The sequence below is a fragment of the Pocillopora verrucosa genome, chromosome 8, assembly GCF_036669915.1.
Source record: "Pocillopora verrucosa isolate sample1 chromosome 8, ASM3666991v2, whole genome shotgun sequence".
Classification (NCBI taxonomy): domain Eukaryota; kingdom Metazoa; phylum Cnidaria; class Anthozoa; order Scleractinia; family Pocilloporidae; genus Pocillopora; species Pocillopora verrucosa.
This window is the reverse complement of record NC_089319.1, coordinates 2,017,278-2,035,382: the sequence shown is the minus strand read 5'-3', so window position 1 is coordinate 2,035,382 and position 18,105 is coordinate 2,017,278. Positions and strand designations below refer to the sequence as shown.

The following is an 18,105-nucleotide window of genomic DNA, read 5'->3' as shown; positions in this document are numbered from 1 at the left end:
GACATACTAAGAAATTATTTTTTTGAGAGGGCACGGTAACGAATCCTGCAATCTGATTGGTTCTTTACCCGGTCAGTATTTTCCTATCTCTCCTCACGGGCCACGGTAACGCTTCCGTAAGTCGCCGAGTACATCCCAACTTTCGTTGCCATTTTTCATAAATATATCTCGTTTTTCCGGCTGGGGAGTATTTTTAAGCAAATACGTCGGTCACTACCTCAAGCCGATAAATAACTTATGAATCCTCTCTTTCCTCTCTCTGAAATCACTTAAAACGTGAAGTATTTGGTTACAGTTAAACTGAACGATGGAACTTTCATTCATTTAACTCCTTTTCGTTAGCAGCTATTTATAACGTGCTGGGAAATAAAAGAAGCCGGTTCGTTCAACTCCGTTCATGATGGAGGTTGACTCTTTTGAGAAAAAAATCTAATAAATGACTAGCAAGTACAGTGAATTTAAATTAGATACCGTTGCCGAAGAGAAGCGCCTCCAATTAAACACATTAGTTAAAAAGCGTCGTTCTCGATCTTGAATTGACAGCGTTAGAAAATTCGGAAGCTCCTGTGAAGATTTTACCAATGTTTTTAATTTAGTTCAGGTTTTCTTATCAAAATGCGTAAGTAAGTCCTGCAGTTGCATTGTTATGCTCATTTGAGTAGACTTTGTCCTCGAGTGAACTCCAGAAATATCGAGTAAGGCACGTAGCATTGTTTTCAAAGAATAGTATAGTGCCTCAAGGGAAAGTGATTTAGTGGTTTTGAACACTTTTCGAGTCTCGAAGTGCTACTTGAGTTCAGTTTGCTTTCAACAAGCCGAACATGAGTAAAATACAATTATCAAGACTTTTGGACGAAGAAGAGTATGAAACTGTTTCAGAAAATTTTATCACGGATGTTAACGAAGGAGTTTATTTGAGCAGTAGTGAGCCGAGGCGAAGAATTGATTACGTGTTGGTGTTTGAAACTTGTGAAGAAAATGAAGAAGCAAGTGAACAATCTGCGGCTGCCACTCTTAAACTGACGACTCAAAGAACATATTTCGAAAACCAGCTCGAAAGACGAGGATTAATCCTTCAGCGACAGACACGCGCGATTCAACAGGTAAGACCGCTTTTTGATCTGTTTAGTAAATAGAAAACTAGCCAAGCGTTACGGTTAACGCTGCACGCTTTGCCACTTATAAAAAGTAAACCAAAAGCCGACTAGCTAGTGCATTTCTGACTTTCAATCAGAGCCTCATTATTAATTCAAACAGTGGTAACAATTAACAGTAGGAAGAATTGTTTTCTATTTTTGTGAGGTTTGATGTTAATTCTCAATTAAATTTTGCTCGTGTTTTATTAAAATTTTTTTATGGATATGAAAGTGACTTGGACGATAAGAGATGACACATCGATTACTATGCAAATATGAGCAAATTTCATGGCCTAGTAAGTACGCATCTAGGAAATAATTTGGTTTTAAAGGAGAGAAGCGTTTCGCAACATTTGGTTGTTTGCGCAAATCTTGATTAAGAAGGTCAGAGTCCATTTTCCTCGGCTTAACTTTTGTTTCAAAGTTATTTTCGTGCAAAAAGTTTTGGAAAGGGAAATTGCATTTATTATGAACTTTCCGTCACATTTCAATAAAAAAAAAAGTTTCCGTTACATATTCAATCTTATCTTTTTTTTCTCTTCTAGAAGGATACTGAGGTTTTGAGGCATTTTGTCTTGGTTCATGTTCCCTTGGAAGTTCTCGCTGAAAGAGCCGAGTCTGCAAAACTGAAGGTTCCCTTTCTGGTTAACGACACCACTTTTACTTCTTGGATGGAGTACTTGCTGGGATCAACTGTAGTTACGGCCATTAACAGGAGAAACCCTTTTAAGATTCGTGATGCATCTATTGAGAAAAATATGGATTACTTCATGGGCCAATTCAAAAGAGATCATCTTTCCAAGTATGTCTTTGATCAGAATGTCGGTGAAAATTCGCTTTTTCCAGTCACTGATCGCCAACATCTTCTGCAGCAAATCCTTCACAGCACTCCATTCTCAGATCAACCGGATGACGTGGGTCTCTCGAAGCTTCTTTATGATGGTGTATATCTGGCATGTTATCCTTTGCATGAAGGAACACATCGATTAGAAAGTGGCGAGTCTCCAAAAAACAAACGCCAGCAATTGAAGAGAGACTGGGCAAGATTTGGCAGAATTTTCAAATACCAGCCGTACGACGCCATCAAGGAATACTTTGGCCATGAAATCGGCTTGTACTTCGCCTGGCTTGGATTTTACACTGGCATGCTGGTTCCACTTACAATGATTTCTTTGATCGTCTTTCTTTATGGCATCATATCAACTGGTTCTCATATTCCAGTACATGACATGTGCAACGAAGACAACAGGGGTCGATGGTACATGTGCCCATTGTGCGATCGACAGTGTAGCTATTGGAATTTAGCTCCAGACACATGTATTTACGCCAAATTAACGCATTATTTTGACAATAATGGAACTGTGGCTTTGGCTTTCATCGCATCCGTATGGGCGTCACTTTTTCTTGAATTCTGGAAACGTCGTCAAGCTGTCCTCGCCCAAAAGTGGCACACATCAGAGTTTGAAGAAGAGGAAGAAGAATTTCGCCCAGAGTACTTAGCAAGCCTGACTGAGGAAGAGCTTAATCCTTACAAACCTGACCCGTTAACCGGAAAAATCGGCCCAAATGTTTTCAAAATCAAGAAGTTTCGACGATTGGGTTTTGCGTGCAACGTCATTGCCTTCATGATCCTTCTTGTGATTGCAGCAATGATAGGTGTGGTTGTGTACCGTGCAGCAGTTTTCGCAGTTTTCAGCAGCAGTTCTGACAAGAAAATTGAGCAGGGGGCCCGGATCCTAACAACAGCTACAGCAGGCTTGCTTAACCTGATAGCAATCACGATTTTAAAGTTGGTCTACAACAAACTGGCTGTCTTTCTGACAGACTGGGAGAACCATCCCACTAAAACAGCTTATAAAGATAGCTTCATCCGCAAGATGGCCCTGTTCCAATTTTTCAACAACTATACTTCTATATTCTACATCGCTTTCTTCAAGTCAGAAATGATTGTTGGGACTCCAGGCAGGTACAGAAGAGTGCTGGGTAAATATAGACTGGATGGGTGTAGCGAGCAAGGATGCTTTCTGGAGCTGGCCATTCAGATTGCCATCATTATGGTTGGACAACAAATTTTCTACAACATCACAGAAATTGGAATTCCGTGAGTACTTTCATATGATTTGTTTTGTTGAAGGAAAAGTAGTTAAATGAGCTTTTGGGTCAACAACAACAACAACAACAACAACAAGAAAAAAACAGAGGTTGTGGTTGATGTGCCCTATGGATTTTGCCGCCATCACTGATGTTGTTGTTGTTTTTTTGTTTGCTTTTTTGTTTGTTCTCTTGGTCGGCGTGTCAGTCACATTTTTCGGTTGGAGTTTCATCTATCTGAAAGAGAAGACATAAATTTGCGGTCTGTTGGTTTTATATTTTGCATCGTGTCTAGTCAAGTTTTTTAAAAAGCCAGGAGGATATTGCACCAACAAAAGTTACTCATACACTTAATGATGTAATTTGTTATTCTTTCCATGGTATCTAATAGGCTGAAAGAGAAAATATTTACTTATAGTACAGCTTAGGAGCGCAAGCAGAAGTACAAATGGTCTCAATATTTTGAGGACACCCTTCTGGCGTATGTACGCCGCAAAGTTCGTGACTTTTTGACCAGTTGAGCAGCGCAATCATTAACGGAGATCCGTTTATTTCTTCAGGTACATAATGTTGTTATGGAAAAGGCGAGGCCAGGAGAAGGTTGGTGACCGACCACAGTATGAGCAGGATTTTGATTTGAGTCCATTGGAGGAGCACTTCATGTTCTGGGAATACCTTGAAATGAGTGAGTCTCGACAATATATCGGAGAAGCGTGTTTAAAAACTTCATTTTAATCACTCATGTCATTTTTACCTTCAGTTCTGCAGTACGGCTTTATAACCATGTTTGTGGCTGCATTTCCTCTTGGCCCATTGTTTGCACTTTTAAATGTAATCGTAGAGATTCGCTTGGATGCCATTAACTTTTTGTGCCACTTCCGCCGTCCTGATGCCGTCCGAGCTGAAGACATAGGAGCCTGGTACACTGTATTGGAAACCATCACTAAGATTTCCGTGTTGGTGAACGCCTTTGTGTTGGCTTTTACCTCCGAATTTATTCCCAAGCTCGTCTACAAGATGGTTTACTCGGGACGAAATGGCGATCCCTCGAGTAAAGGGACACTCATAGGATACGTCAATAACAGTCTCGCATCCATTGACCTAAAGACGCTCTTCACATGGGAAAATGGCACGCAACCAATCAATCCCACACAAAATCTCAATTACGCGCGGGACTACTGCAGGTAAGTTCGTCAGAGGAGATGGTCTCTAAAGGCTTTTCCAAGGCTCAATCAATTAATATCGAGGTTTAGTCGCAACACAATGGAGGTATAACAATTCATGAGAGATAATATCAGAATGAGGCTACATAAGTCTTAAGAGATATCTCACCCAGTTTTCTACTTTCTTTGTACCGTCTAAGAAGCTCGAGAAAAACAGCATCCCTACAGTAACACGAAACACTAGTCACTTCCCATCATCCTAAGCTTCTCTAGGATTGGGGGGGGGGGTGGGGTCCTGGGGGCCCGTGACACCCTCTTTATTATGCATAACGCACAAACACCGCGTAAAGGTCGACATGACGATCTGGTGAGTACCCTCTGTATGACTAATTATGACCCTCCTTGTGAAAAATCCAGGCTACGGCCCTGGTGCTATTCGTATTTCAATCTTTTCTGCTCCTGGGTACATAATTGTGGGTGGTTAGGGTTATAACTTTCTTTGCTTTTTTATGACATTGTGTTAAGCCGCCTTGTTTGCATTTCATTTAGGTATAAAGGTTACCATGACAACTTTTACCCGTACAAGCGCTCCAGTGAGTACTGGAACATTCTTGCTGCTCGACTCGCTTTCGTGTTTTTTTTCCAGTTAACTGTGTATTTCATAACAACATTCATCGCATGGATCATTCCCGACATACCTGAAGAATTGGAATACAAGAAGAAGCGAGAGAAAGAGCTGGAAAAAGCGATTATCCATGTTCACGTTAACTCGAACTTCTAATATTCTCGTAATTCGCCTTCGTCGCTTTTTAAAGTAAAGGACGAGTTATCATCACAAGAAAAACAACAATTACAATCTTTGTTGCTTAATATTTTAGAAATTATACGACGATTTTCAAATAAATGAGCCAAAAGGCCTATGAATGAATTGTTCATAGACTGATTATTTACAAATAGAGAGAGTACAGCCACTTCAAAAAGCGAATGCTTAAGTTCAGCTAAGTGCCTCGTCGTTGCGGTTAAAAGAATATTTGAAAAACGTGAAATAAATGTGATATCTTATCTTACAGTTATCGTTTCACTGCATTAAAAAGTGAGGATCTATTGCGTTCTGACCTGCAGTATTATGCAGTTTACTGATTTTGGGGGGGGGGGGGAGGTATCTAAGTATCAGTCTGTCCCTTTGAGAAGAAACGTAGGTAGAGAAAATGTCGTGACTAGAATCTCACGCCTCACTAAGAACGATCAAGTTATAATGAATACTCTTCACATTAAATTGCGCCGGGAAAAACCGTGTTTTTCTACAAATCTTATTTTTGAACTGTGACCTGCTAGACAAAGAAAAACTTCTGCCCCTGGGGGTTTTTTGTGATTAGCATGACTCAATCCCGCCAGAGCCTATATTGTACGTCCCTATCAGATGTTATGTTTACTTCTTCATTTGAAGTGTCTTGCCAACTGCAAAATTCCAAAGAAAAGAAATCCTGGAACATCTAAGATGTGAACTCGGGACAGCAATGATCACCAAAGTTTTATTCCGTCGGATAAATAGACAAGTAAACTTTCAATGGGAGCCTCGTGGACACAGTCACCAAGGCAACATTACGCTTTCAGCAAAAAACGCTCGGCTTCTAAGAACGAAAGCGTTTCGCAAGTAATGTATTGGTTATGAAAAACGAGTAGGAATTTTTGTCCAATATCACCCAAATATCGAAATTATCAAAATAAATTTGTGGTAAATTCGAGGATAATCAATTGAAAAACACCGTTTGTGTATGTACCACTGATTAAGGATTTTAAGCTGCTCCAGATAATGTCAGCAGGAACTATCAATAGCTTTTTGCGAAAAGCTTTAAATCTCTCAGACAACGTTTCTCAGTTATATTGGTGTGCTTTTTAAAATCTGCGTGAATATTCGCAAAAAGGTGTTGTTTGTACAGCTGAAGTGCTAATTGCAAATGAGTGTATATATGTTTATTAGCCAAAGAATTGAAAAATCATCACCAAAACTTGATGTGAGCGTTCTAGATCTGGTGGACATTCCTAGCAAAAATTTTGGATTGTTACCGTTTTTCGGGGGCTGTTCTCATCAATATTTATATAATTTACTGGCATTTTAATTATTTCATGAAATGTCTGCTACAAAGCGTCTTGTTTGTTCCAGAAGAATACCAATTCCTATCAGAAGAGCCGACTGACGATTCACGCCTCATTCTAAGTTTGTGTGGATTAAGAGGAACTTAATCTTGACAATAGAAGCACATAGTTGCATATCATCAAAGGCTAGGACTTCTTGATTTAAAGTTTCTGTCTATGTTATCGCGGCTACTCAGAAAGCGAAAGGATCCAATAATGGACAGAGGATCGTATTCTGAGTTAAGCCAAACCGACGGATCCATTCAAGGCGTTGAACTGGAGGTCAGCATTTCGCCATTAGCAGAATCTCCAGCTGATGAATCATCCACAAGCAACCGGGATCACGAAAGACGTACCGACTATGTTCTGGTGTACGAGACTTGCAAAGAGAAAGATGAAAAGGACGAAGAATCCAAGAAGGAGGCAGAGGCTCTGGCACAATCACGGAGATCTTTTGAAAGACGCCTTCAAAAGAAAGGTTTGATCCTTCAACATGAAACTGTCATTGCAAAGAAGGTAACGTTCTCTTTACATTTATTTATTTTCTCAGATACTTGATTCAATGTAGTTTGGCAAAGTTCCACCAAAGATCTTGAAAGCTTTTGTACAACACTTAAGCTTTAATAAGTAGCTTTTAAAATCAGATGGTGAACCCCACATACTGGACATCATTTTTTTTTTAACTAAGGTATTCCTTACTTGAAATTCTGGAAAAGAGTTTGCATAAAAATGAATTTCTTGATACTAATGTTTTCATTTTCATCTTTAACGGATATTGACTTGTGTCTACTTGTAATTAAATGCGCTTTGAGTTGAACTGAGTCGTTCCAATCATACAACAAATACAGTCAAACACGAACTAAATGGTCCATCTTCTTCTGCGAAAAACTTTGGACTATCTCTTTCAGTACATTGTGACCTTACAAAATGAGAAGAGGGTAAAACTTCTAGCATGTTACTCCTAGTAAATAAAACTATCCCAGATTTTGTTATATTGGTCGAAGTTTTCATTTGTGTTCTATATCAGTAAAAACAATCATGGATTCGGTAGCAATGGTGAAACCTACTAAGTCCCTCTCTACTCAACAGAAAACTTTACAGTCTGTTCGATCCGCTTAGTACACTGCACTTTTCCGCGGTCACTCAGAAGAAGGGACTATTAGACAGTGAAATGTGTTTATTGTTGACCATCGTAATCGAAAATTGCTAATTTTGTTTATTCAGCCAAAATTATCCCTAGGAACAAAAGAATTGTTTAAAAGAGTGATCGTATAAACAAAACTTGTGGATATATATTGTATTCGAAATACAAGGCGTTGTTTATTTATTCAAATGAGGCTTTTGCCATGCAAGTTGTGTCGGCTTTACACACTTACACCTTTATCGACGCGTTTCTGAATATCAGAGCTCAACTATCGGAAATTTCTTCACGTGGGAACACAATATGGAGTTTGGGAATCTCGACGACAAATTTACCATCCCGAGGAGCTGCAAAATTGAATGTTCGCTGAATGAAATGTTGGCTATCAGAGATCTAAAAACAAATAACAACAGACTCACGAACTGAGAAAAACAGTTTTGTAATTACGACAATTGATTCCAAATGGTCACCTTTTCATGTCACTTTTCATATTTGTCATCTTGAGCACATAACTGTAGATCTATTTATAAAACATGAACTGAATTTTGCTTTTGGCTCGACAATGAAATCCTGAAGATCTCGTGACGTTATATCCTATTGACACCTAGTACGTTTGGATGAAAACTAACAAGGATCAAAATGGATAAAGTTCCATTTGTATTCAAAATTGTGTTACTCGAGATAAAGTTTTAGCCAGTCCAGATGCATAAATTTAACCTCTATTAATCGTGATAGCGTGCCCGACTCGCTGTCTAGACCTAGACGTTCAAAAACATTTGCGGATAGTATGCATGCGTGGGTGCATTAAGTTTTGTTTATAGGGTACGGCTCAGCACGAATTCAATACAATCGCGCTATTTTTAAGGCTTAAATTCCGAAAGAGAGGAAGGAAAGCAAACAAAGGCTTACCTCAGCAGCACCAAAACAACCGTGTATTAGAGATCACTTCTCAGACACGCGTGATAAGCAAAGCCTAAGGATCGGTCATCTATCACGTGGAGGGAGGGAGGAGGGGGTTGGAGAATTTTGGTCGTGTCAGAAAAAAAAAAATATCCCCCTCCCCCCCCCCCCCCTTATTGGCAGCTGATTGGCAATCAGTTTTCTGTAGTCCTACCTTAGTGTTCGATTAGCGGCGATTGGTTCCCCCTCCGCTCCCCCCTGAAAACCACGTGTTCCCTTCAAAAACCTCCTCCCTCCATAACCCCCGAGGCAACAAAACATGAAACATACCGCTTTAATTTTTCAATTAATATGTAGATGTTGATACGCTCTCTCACAAAAGTTTCCATTTAGTTGGCTATCTTCTTTAATCCGATGTGGAGTCTATTTGATGCCCTCTTCAATTTCACATTTAGGAACCTGAAGTACAACGCCATTTTGTCTTGATCCACGCCCCTTGGGAACTATTAGCCAGCCGCGCCGAAGATATGAAATTGAAGGTACCTCTCCAGCCCAGTGATGTGGAGTTTACCTCATGGCCTCAATCTTTCTGTGGACGTGATCGATTAGAGAAAATGGCCAGCTGGAATCCCTTGATCATTCATGATGCCACAGTTAGAGAAAAAGCTGATAATTTTATGGGTCGTTTCGATAAAGAGCATCTGACAACGTATATGAATCATGAAGACAAGGAAATGTTCTTTCCCACCGTGGATAGAATGCACATTGTCTATCAGATACTGCAGAACACCCGATTTGCACAAGATCCACACTGCCTTGGACTGAAGAGGCTTGTCTTGGATAGAGCCTACATCGCACACTATCCACTGCACGAAGGTACAGAAAAACTAGGCGATGGGGATTTTCCAGTCAATGATCGGCAACGCTTGAAGAGAGATTGGGCTCGACTGGGCCGATGTTTCAAGTACCAACCCTACGATGCCATTAAGGATTACTTTGGTCACGAAATTGGCCTGTACTTCGCCTGGCTTGGATTTTACTCCGCGATGCTGATTCCACTCGCAATCGTTGCTTTGATCGTGTTCTTGTACGGCATAATAACAACAGGCTCCCACGCCCCTGTACAAGATATATGTGATGAAAAGAACGACGGTGTTTGGTACATGTGTCCATTGTGCGATCGGCAGTGCAGTTACTGGAATTTGGCTCCAACGACCTGTCTTTACGCTTACGTCACGAATGTCTTTGATAACGATGCTACAGTTATTTTGGCGCTTGCTGCATCCATTTGGGCCACGCTCTTTCTTGAGTTCTGGAAACGTCGGGAGGCTTCTTTGGCATCCGAATGGCACACCTCAGACTTTGAAGAAGAAGAGGAACCACTTCGTCCAGAGTATGTTAAGAGCCTGACAGAAGAAGAAAGGAATCCTTTCAAGCCAGATCCAGAGACTGGGAAGATTGTGTATAGAGCCTCTAAGATGAAGCAGTATCGTCGCTATGCCACAGTTTTCAGCGTGGTTGCTTTCATGATATGTTTGGTGATAGCTGCAATCATCGGTGTGGTGGTGTTCCGAGCAGCAACCTTCGCCATTCTCAGTAGCAACCCAGACCGTGTTATCCAGAAGCGTGCTCGTATACTGACAACTGGCTTTGCTGCCTGCATCAATCTTGTGGCCATCACGGCACTGAAGTACGCATACAACAAGCTGGCCGTTTGGTTAACCAACTGGGAGAATCCTGCAACTCGTAGTGCTTATGAAGACAGTTTCACGTGGAAGATGGCCTTGTTTCAGTTTGTCAACACCTTTGCCTCAATTATCTACATCGCATTCTTCAAGTCACAGTCAATTGTGGGATCTCCGGGAAGATACAGACGAATTTTAGGCAAGTACCGACAAGACGGATGTAGTGAACAAGGTTGCTTCTTGGAGCTCTGCATCCAGATCGCGATCATTATGGTTGGACAACAGATTATTGGCAACGTTATTGAAGTTGGCATACCGTAAGTGGGCATACTTGTCTAGCTAATTTGTCAAATTGACATATCTATAAAAAACAAACGTTTTTCAATCATTACTTTATAATCTAGATCGTTTCAGTTGTGGTTGAAACGGAGGAAGGCAGGAGATTCTGGTGACCGTCCGCAATACGTTAAGGACCATGAACTGAGCGAATTGGAGGATCACTACCTGTTCTGGGACTACCTGGAAATAGGTACTCTAAATCTATTTAGCATCTTTACAAAATAACTTTATTATGTATTTTAGCCTTCTACAAAACAATAATTTTTTTTATCATGTCTTCTAGTCCTCCAGTACGGCTTTGTGACTATGTTTGTGGCAGCCTTTCCACTCGCACCAATCTTCGCTCTTATTAACGCGGTTTTGGAAATCCGAGTGGATGCCATCAACTTCGTGTGTTATCACCGACGGCCCAGAGCCGTTCGAGTTGAAGACATAGGGGCGTGGCACGGTGTTCTCGCGGCAGTGACCAAGATTGCGGTGCTAATGAACGCTTTCATTTTGGCATTCACCTCGGAATTCATCCCTAAGCTCGTATACAAGTATATGTTTGCACCGGACCGAAACTCTCCTGGAGGAGGAACTTTAAAGGGATACATCAACAACAGTCTCGCTTATATTGATCTCAAAACACTTTACGCGTGGGAGCCTGGAACAGAACCCATGGACCCTACTGCGAACGTGAACTACACAAGAGAGTACTGCAGGTAATTTGTGAGTCAAACGCGAGAATCTGTCATGACACTTACATAAAAGTATTACAGAAAGAAAAGGTTTTCATAGAAATGTTGCTATTTCTGAAAACCAAGTAGATGCTACAAATGTCGTTTCTCTTTAGGATACTTTTTTGTCAAGCAAGTCTCAGTACGCACGCAATTATTTATTAAATTCAACTTTAATGTCAAGCAAAATGGAAAATTTATACAAGACACATAGTTTTGTAGTTTGATATCTGTTATTCTTTTATCGTAAAGGACAAAACAAGGATGATCAATGTGTCAATCGAGAAAAGAATATTATTAAAATGCAATTGTAAAGGAATGAAGCACCTTTAAAAAGTGATTTCAGTATTCTTCTTTCCTTTTTATCCCTTAGGTATTCTGGCTACTTTGACAACACATATCCATATAATCGCTCTAAAGAATACTGGAATGTGGTTGCTGCCAGACTCGCTTTTGTGGTGGTCTTCCAATTTCTTGTGTACTCCATAACCAGCTTGATAGCCTGGGCTGTCCCGGATGTCCCTGAGAACCTGAAGTTCAAACAAGAAAGAGAAAGACAAGTGGTGAAAGAGAAGTTAGGAGTTCCTAGTGACGACGATGATAGTGGCGAGGATGGGGAGAATGACGCAGACAAAACGACCGATGACGTAGCCCTTGTTTCTACCATCTAACTAAAGCAGTTTATAAAAACAACAATTCATATCTAAATTTATTTTAAAACATAAATTTAGCCCCGTGAGAAAAGTATTTCTACATATATTTAGCTATAGATTTATATGCAATTATCAAACTAGTACTAAGAAGCTATTAACCGTAGACAAAGAATCTCTAGTGTATAAGCTGGATCAGGCTTTGGCAGGACTTTCACAAAATGTCTTTCATGTTATGGACTCGCGCATGAAATTATTAAGGGTGATAAAACTAGGTGGCTTGGTATAAAGTCATGTTTCAAATTAATTAATTTGCGTCCTTGAAAAAGTAAATGATCGTCATGCTCTCGTTGTGGAAGTAACACGTATTGAAAGCCATCGTAATCTAGCATGCTTGGTCTGGATGATATAGATTTGTTCTATTAGAAAAAATCAATATTACATATATCACTTTGTAAAAGGACTCTATAGGATAATTTCGTCGACTATGTCATGTCTTTGTGAAGAATCAGCCTTTGATATCAATACAAGAATTGTATCAAAATTGATGAATGTGAACCATGATTATTCCTTCGTGTGTCAGAATTTCAAGCCGAATCTGCGTAATCAGAGGAAAAAACTCGACGCTGTAAAAGCGTTGGGAGCTCCAGGCTGCGAAAGAGGTAAGGGAAAGAGGGCTTATCGGCAGTCTATAGAAAATGTGAAAAACAAGTCAACTGAATATTAATAAACAATAACTTCAACGTTTTAAGTCTGTTGTTAGTGTTTATTCGCATACAATAGTAGCGATCGTGAGGATATGAGACACCAGACAAAAATCTGGCAGCAAGTCCAATAGTGATATCCCCCACAGGAGCTTAGCTTAGGAGCGACCAGGAGTTCTACATGTAGAGAATAATACTTGGGCGCGCGTAGGTATGGAATTTCTCTTAGAGTTTTACAACTCGATGGCTCACAAGTGAGCGCAGGGGACGAGTGAGATGTCGCCGGTTGAACACGAGAGGAGAAATTCCATATCTACTAGCAACTTTGTATTATTTTGTTCGTTACATAATCTAACGCTCGAAACCTCAGCTTTTTTACTCTTTATGGTGGCTAATTTACGTTTTCAACCTAGTTGTTAACACTAAATTACCTGCTATACTCTCCCACCGACGCAGCACCACAGTTTCTTTAGAAACTTACCCCTTCCAGGAAGACTGGGGAATAAGGACTCCTCGATCCAAACCTCCTCCGTGAAAAAGCAAAATGGCTGCCCGACATCGGTGAACTACGAAGGTCTATTTTGGGGTCTTTAAAATGAGGCGCAGTGTTCGCTTAGCAGCCAGAGCCATCGAAGAAGTTGCATCTCAAAATAATAAAGCTCTGCAAACTTCAGGACAGGCAATCACAATAAACTTGAAGGAAAAAGAGGGAAATTATTCAAGGAAGGAAACGTCGAGTAAGAGTGAGACCCGAAAATCTAAGGCAAGAAAACGGTCTCGAGCAAAAAGTTCCACGGAACAAGACCACAATGAAAAGAAAGGAGGTTACCTGATAAAATCAGTAGCGGCTGAGGAAAAGGTCAAGCCAGAAATTAAACGAGTGAAAATAGAGCCTGGCGTACATGCGACCATCAAGTCTGAAGACAAACTCAACTTCCAACCTCTCCATGAAAAGCTTATAGGAGCACATGTCTCTATCAGTGGTGGACTGCATAACGCTGTATCTGAAGCTCTAGCCATTGGTGCTAAGGCATTTGGAATGTTTTTAAGGTCACAGCGTCAGTGGATTAGTAAACCTCTTCAGGACAAAGATGCAGAGCTATTTAAAGAGGCTTGCTCGAAAGCCAACTTCTCGTCGCATTCTATTCTCCCACATGGTATATATTTAATGAACTGTGGCTCTCCAGACGAGGAAACTCTCTCCAAGAGCCGTGCCACTCTGGTGGACGAACTGAAACGCTGTGAAAGGCTAGGTCTATGCCTTTATAATTTCCATCCTGGCTCTACGTGTGGCAAGATTACAGTGGAAGAATCCGTAGGCAGAATAGCAGAAAGTATTAATCAGGCGCACGCAGAAACAAAATATGTTGTTACCGTCTTAGAAAACATGAGCTGCCAAGGAAATACTGTAAGTGCTAATATTGTTTTGTTATTGGTTATTGGGAGTGAATTTTCTGTTATAAAATAATCCAAAACAAAATAATCATTGTAGTCAATCAGAACAGAGGAAAATATCACAAAGAACAATTATTATTCAGAGTAAAAATAAAGGGTGGATAGAACCGTAGGGAACAAGCCATGATTGGTTTTAGTTTTGCATTCTATTGCTTGAAATGTTGGTAGATGTTCTCTAAACTATTAATCAGCAAAACAATGCCAAATTACCTTCAATACTCATTTGAAAATTGCTTTAAGACTGAAGCACATGTCCTGGGGCTTTTTCATACAAGAATGGTACAGTCTTGAATCTCAGGCTCCGAAAGTGCCGAGTTTTTTATTGGTATTTTTCTTTAAGCTCCTAATAAGAACATTTCAACAAATCTTAAGCATTCTTATTTCTCAATTAATATTTACAGCAACAGGCACCTCATTGCCAATAGGTTAATCTAGAAAGAGACTTAATGTCTTATGCCAAAGTCACTGCAATACTCATGCATAATAGTGAGCCAGGGTAGGAAAAAACTCAGTTGGGATTGCCCAGGGCAGGTAAATTTTGATTTTGGGCATGTGGAAATGGAAGTTTGGAGGAGGTGAAATTAGCCTCCAAATAATTTCCAATCAAAAGCAATTTCAAAACTTAAGACTACATGATGGGATTAAAAAGAATTTCACAAGAAACCGTGTCAAAACCACAAAGAAACAACTTACAGTAAAAACAACGACAAGAAATCACTGCATTTTGAGTACTTTTAGAATACAGAAAAAAGCAATCCATCCCTCTGTACCTTAACTTTTTCTGTGCAAAACAAAGTTTGCAAGTCACCAAATATAGTCTATCACTCATTAGAGACAGTACCTGGTAAATTATGTAATTATGTAACTGATAACACTCCTCATATATTGGAATAGTATGTAAAATTTAAATGTATACTTTGAGTAACTTTTTTATACAATTTGTCAGGCTATGGGTGTGCAAATATTAACATGTTAACTGTAGGTTAGAATAGACATAAGGTATTCTTTCAATATTTTGACCCTTTCACTTCTAAGATTTCAATAACTGTTAGAATTATTTTGCTGAAAAGTTTGTCACCCATTTCTTAAAATTTCAGATCTGAAAATTTGGTGTTGATCAAACAATGTTCTCTCCTTGTTATTTCTTTTCTTTCCATCTCTGGATATGGTATTAACCTTTTAACTCCTAAAAGTGACTAGCATCTAATTTCTCCTTACAATATCAACCCTAAATCATGCAGTACGGTCATGAGAATAAGGAAGATTACCATCAGCTAAAAAAGTTATTGGTTGTTACACAAATTCTTCTTGTCAGCGCCTTAGGGAATGCTTGGAGAACAGTACGGAGAATATCTTTACCAATGTTACGGTGTTAATGGTCAATATTGTAATGATATATTCCCCTGTTGTCACTCCTGTGAGGGCAAAGGTTAACTGAATGTCTTTGTGTTTTTGTTTTTTTTTTGTTTGTTTGTTTTTTTGTTTACTTTGTCTATGCTATTGGCCTTAATTCTACACTTATTTCAACAGATTGGTGGTAAATTTGAAGAGCTGCGAGGTATCATTGACCAGGTCCAGGACAAGTCTCGTGTAGGGGTGTGTCTGGACACATGTCATGCCTTTGCTGCTGGGTATGACATTGCATCAGAGAGAGGCTTTGAAATAATGATGGATGAATTTGAGACAATCGTTGGTCTCAAATACCTGCGAGGTGTTCATCTAAATGACTCCAAGGGAGATCTGGGATGCCACTTAGATAGGCATGAAAATATTGGCAAAGGGAAGATTGGGGTTGAGGCATTTAGGCGTGTGATGAGAGACCCTCGTTTTAATGGTATCCCAATGATTTTGGAAACACCATATGTTTCTGAAAATGTTTACCAAAAGGAGATAAAGCAGCTGTATGCTATGAGTACATAAAGGAAAGATTCAATCAATATGTAGCTCTTATTTTGTTGTGTTTCAGTATCCTTCTGCCAGTCCTTACGTAGAAAGGTTTTTTCAGGTTCTGTTTGTTCGTTTTTGAGTTATCGAAGCACAGTCTTAATGTTATATTGATATTCATTAGAATTTTATGTTTGTTTGCTAGTTTACTTTTTGTCATATCTTTACTTTTTGTCATATCTTGAATTAAACCTTTAGGATTTACAAGGAATATTTTTTGAGATAATTCTTTCTGCATTTGCTCTTATAGACAAGGAAATATCCACTTTGAATTTCACAGTGTCATTTAAATTACGTGATATGATCTTTGTAAGGTCTTTCTTGATCGATATTTCTCTTAGGAGTATGAGGCTGCTTTCCAACCATGAACAGAGAACCCTTAGCTGCTCCACTCTAAGTATTTCATATATTAGTCAGAGTAATTTTCGATCAAGTGCCGAAAGTCATCTGCAAAAGCACTTCACTACGCTTAATGATGGTCCAAAAAAACTTGTTTCATCCTCTGTGTGTAAACTGAAACCAAGGTCACGTTTTCCCGTGCTTAAGGCTGACTGCTTCCTTGAATTGAACACCTTTGTTTTGATTGGCCGTTGTGATTTATTTGTTCATTTGTACTTTTCTTAATTGAGAGTGCTCTTATGACTGAGAAAGCGGTTGTAATTCAGTACCCTTAGCCAAATATAGCATAATTTTAAAAAAATTTGGTAATTATCTGTCGTTTTATTCTGTTAATTTAACAAAATGTAAAATTAGTTTACCTTCAGGTTCGTGGCAAAAAAGTGAAAAAAAAAAAAACTTGGAATATTGAAAGTGAGTCGAAACAATAGAATTTCATATTCTTTTTAAAGGAAATCTGTGATTTTACTCTTCTCCACACGATCATGGAACATTTTGCATGTTGTTGCACATGCAATTTCAATTTTATTGTCTGTGTCAATTTGATTAAATCAAAACGTTCTCAAGGATTTCACCAACCACAAATATCTTTCTTTTCTTAAGCTACCTGCAATACACGAAACCACTCAAGATTTGGCAAAGGTTCTGAGGCCTATCTCTACATTACTATTAGTTATCTTAAATGCTCATCATTTAAGATCTTCTGACTATATGGTATATACATTGATCTGTTGTAAAAGAAACGCGATGCTTTGAAGGAGGACACTCAGTTGCCCTTGTAGATTAAAAAAATAAACTTATGCCCCATTCACACCAAAGCTTAAACATGTTTAAAAGTTGTTTTGTTAAACACAGTTTAATTTTTTTTTTCTTCATAGAAACTATTTAGTCGAATATTTTTGACTTGAATGTAGCACATTGGAAATGCAAGTTAGCAAGTACTTGAATCCAATGGAAAATCAAGTTTTTCAGTTCTCTGTTTATAATTTTCATTCAATGGAAACCAGTTTAACAAAACATGTTTTGCTGGTGTGAATGGGGCATTAGTTTACGTTATCGAAACTCTCAGGAGGTTCCCCTTAACAATTCTGTGGTTTTTCACTTTTCATCAAAACGGTTTTAGCACGCTATATTTTAGTTTCTTGGGAGCAGTTTTAAGCTAAAGGTTTGTGAGTATCGAGTCATATTTGTCTAGACACGAAACACCGTAATTGCTAACCAGATAAAAGTTTATCAGGGCATATCACTTCTTTTTTGCTCTTATAATTGGAGAGATTTTGGTTTCTGTTTTTTCTTGAACATAAAGAAAACCATATGACGATTTATGCTGACGCACTTGAAAGCAAACTTGAAAGCAAACTATTTCAGTTTCAGCACGTCTCGAAAATTTTCCATTTACTGTCTGTACCTGCACTTTGTGAACAACTGATAGACTGGTCTCCATCTAAACAGTATGTCCGTTACAGAAGTTGTTCTCGGGGTAATTTTCTTCATCCTTGTCGTCATAAACCTGGTTGGAAACACTTTGGTTTGCCTTGTTGTGTTCCGGAACAAATCCTTGAGAGTGCCAATGAACTACCTTTTGGTAAATCTTGCTATTGCTGACATGTCTTTTGCCGTTTTTGTATCCCCACAGTATATTGTCC

At 39.1% G+C, this 18,105-nt stretch overlaps 3 protein-coding genes across 4 annotated transcripts; all 3 read left to right on the top strand.

Annotated features, from left to right (window-relative positions):
* Positions 1–764: 764 nt before the first annotated feature.
* LOC131790736 (anoctamin-4) lies at positions 765–5,425 on the top strand. Of its 2 annotated transcripts, none has more exons than XM_059108012.2 (5): positions 765–1,103; positions 1,685–3,237; positions 3,788–3,912; positions 3,988–4,411; positions 4,940–5,425. In XM_059108012.2, exons 1-5 carry the CDS (start codon positions 822–824, stop codon positions 5,169–5,171), a joined length of 2,616 nt encoding a protein of 871 aa, XP_058963995.2. In that variant the 5' UTR covers positions 765–821; the 3' UTR covers positions 5,172–5,425. The 2 variants fall into 2 exon arrangements, with proteins under 2 accessions (XP_058963995.2, XP_058963989.2); XM_059108006.2 differs by having other exon boundaries at positions 1,682–3,237.
* A 459-nt stretch (positions 5,426–5,884) lies between these two features.
* Positions 5,885–12,711, top strand: LOC131790503 (anoctamin-4). Its single transcript, XM_059107714.2, has 5 exons — positions 5,885–7,042; positions 9,023–10,569; positions 10,657–10,781; positions 10,875–11,295; positions 11,684–12,711. The coding sequence occupies exons 1-5, from the start codon at positions 6,704–6,706 to the stop codon at positions 11,979–11,981; spliced, it is 2,730 nt and encodes a 909-aa protein (XP_058963697.2). The 5' UTR covers positions 5,885–6,703; the 3' UTR covers positions 11,982–12,711.
* Positions 12,712–13,209: 498 nt separating this feature from the next.
* On the top strand, positions 13,210–17,253 carry LOC131790519 (probable endonuclease 4). The gene is made up of 2 exons (XM_059107730.2): positions 13,210–14,072; positions 15,650–17,253. The coding sequence occupies exons 1-2, from the start codon at positions 13,260–13,262 to the stop codon at positions 16,037–16,039; spliced, it is 1,203 nt and encodes a 400-aa protein (XP_058963713.2). The 5' UTR covers positions 13,210–13,259; the 3' UTR covers positions 16,040–17,253.
* Positions 17,254–18,105: the final 852 nt, after the last annotated feature.

Bases quoted from the DNA above. Each gene is read 5' to 3' on its own strand.
- LOC131790519 (XM_059107730.2), top strand. From the start codon at position 13,260: ATGAGGCGCAGTGTTCGCTTAGCAGCCAGAGCCATCGAAGAAGTTGCA. The intron at 14,073-15,649 runs GTAAGTGCTAAT...TTATTTCAACAG, and splicing joins TGAGCTGCCAAGGAAATACT to ATTGGTGGTAAATTTGAAGA.
- LOC131790736 (XM_059108006.2), top strand. From the start codon at position 822: ATGAGTAAAATACAATTATCAAGACTTTTGGACGAAGAAGAGTATGAA. The intron at 3,238-3,787 runs GTGAGTACTTTC...TTATTTCTTCAG, and splicing joins ATCACAGAAATTGGAATTCC to GTACATAATGTTGTTATGGA. The intron at 3,913-3,987 runs GTGAGTCTCGAC...TTTTACCTTCAG, and splicing joins CTGGGAATACCTTGAAATGA to TTCTGCAGTACGGCTTTATA.
- LOC131790503 (XM_059107714.2), top strand. From the start codon at position 6,704: ATGTTATCGCGGCTACTCAGAAAGCGAAAGGATCCAATAATGGACAGA. The intron at 7,043-9,022 runs GTAACGTTCTCT...TTTCACATTTAG, and splicing joins AAACTGTCATTGCAAAGAAG to GAACCTGAAGTACAACGCCA. The intron at 11,296-11,683 runs GTAATTTGTGAG...TTTATCCCTTAG, and splicing joins TACACAAGAGAGTACTGCAG to GTATTCTGGCTACTTTGACA.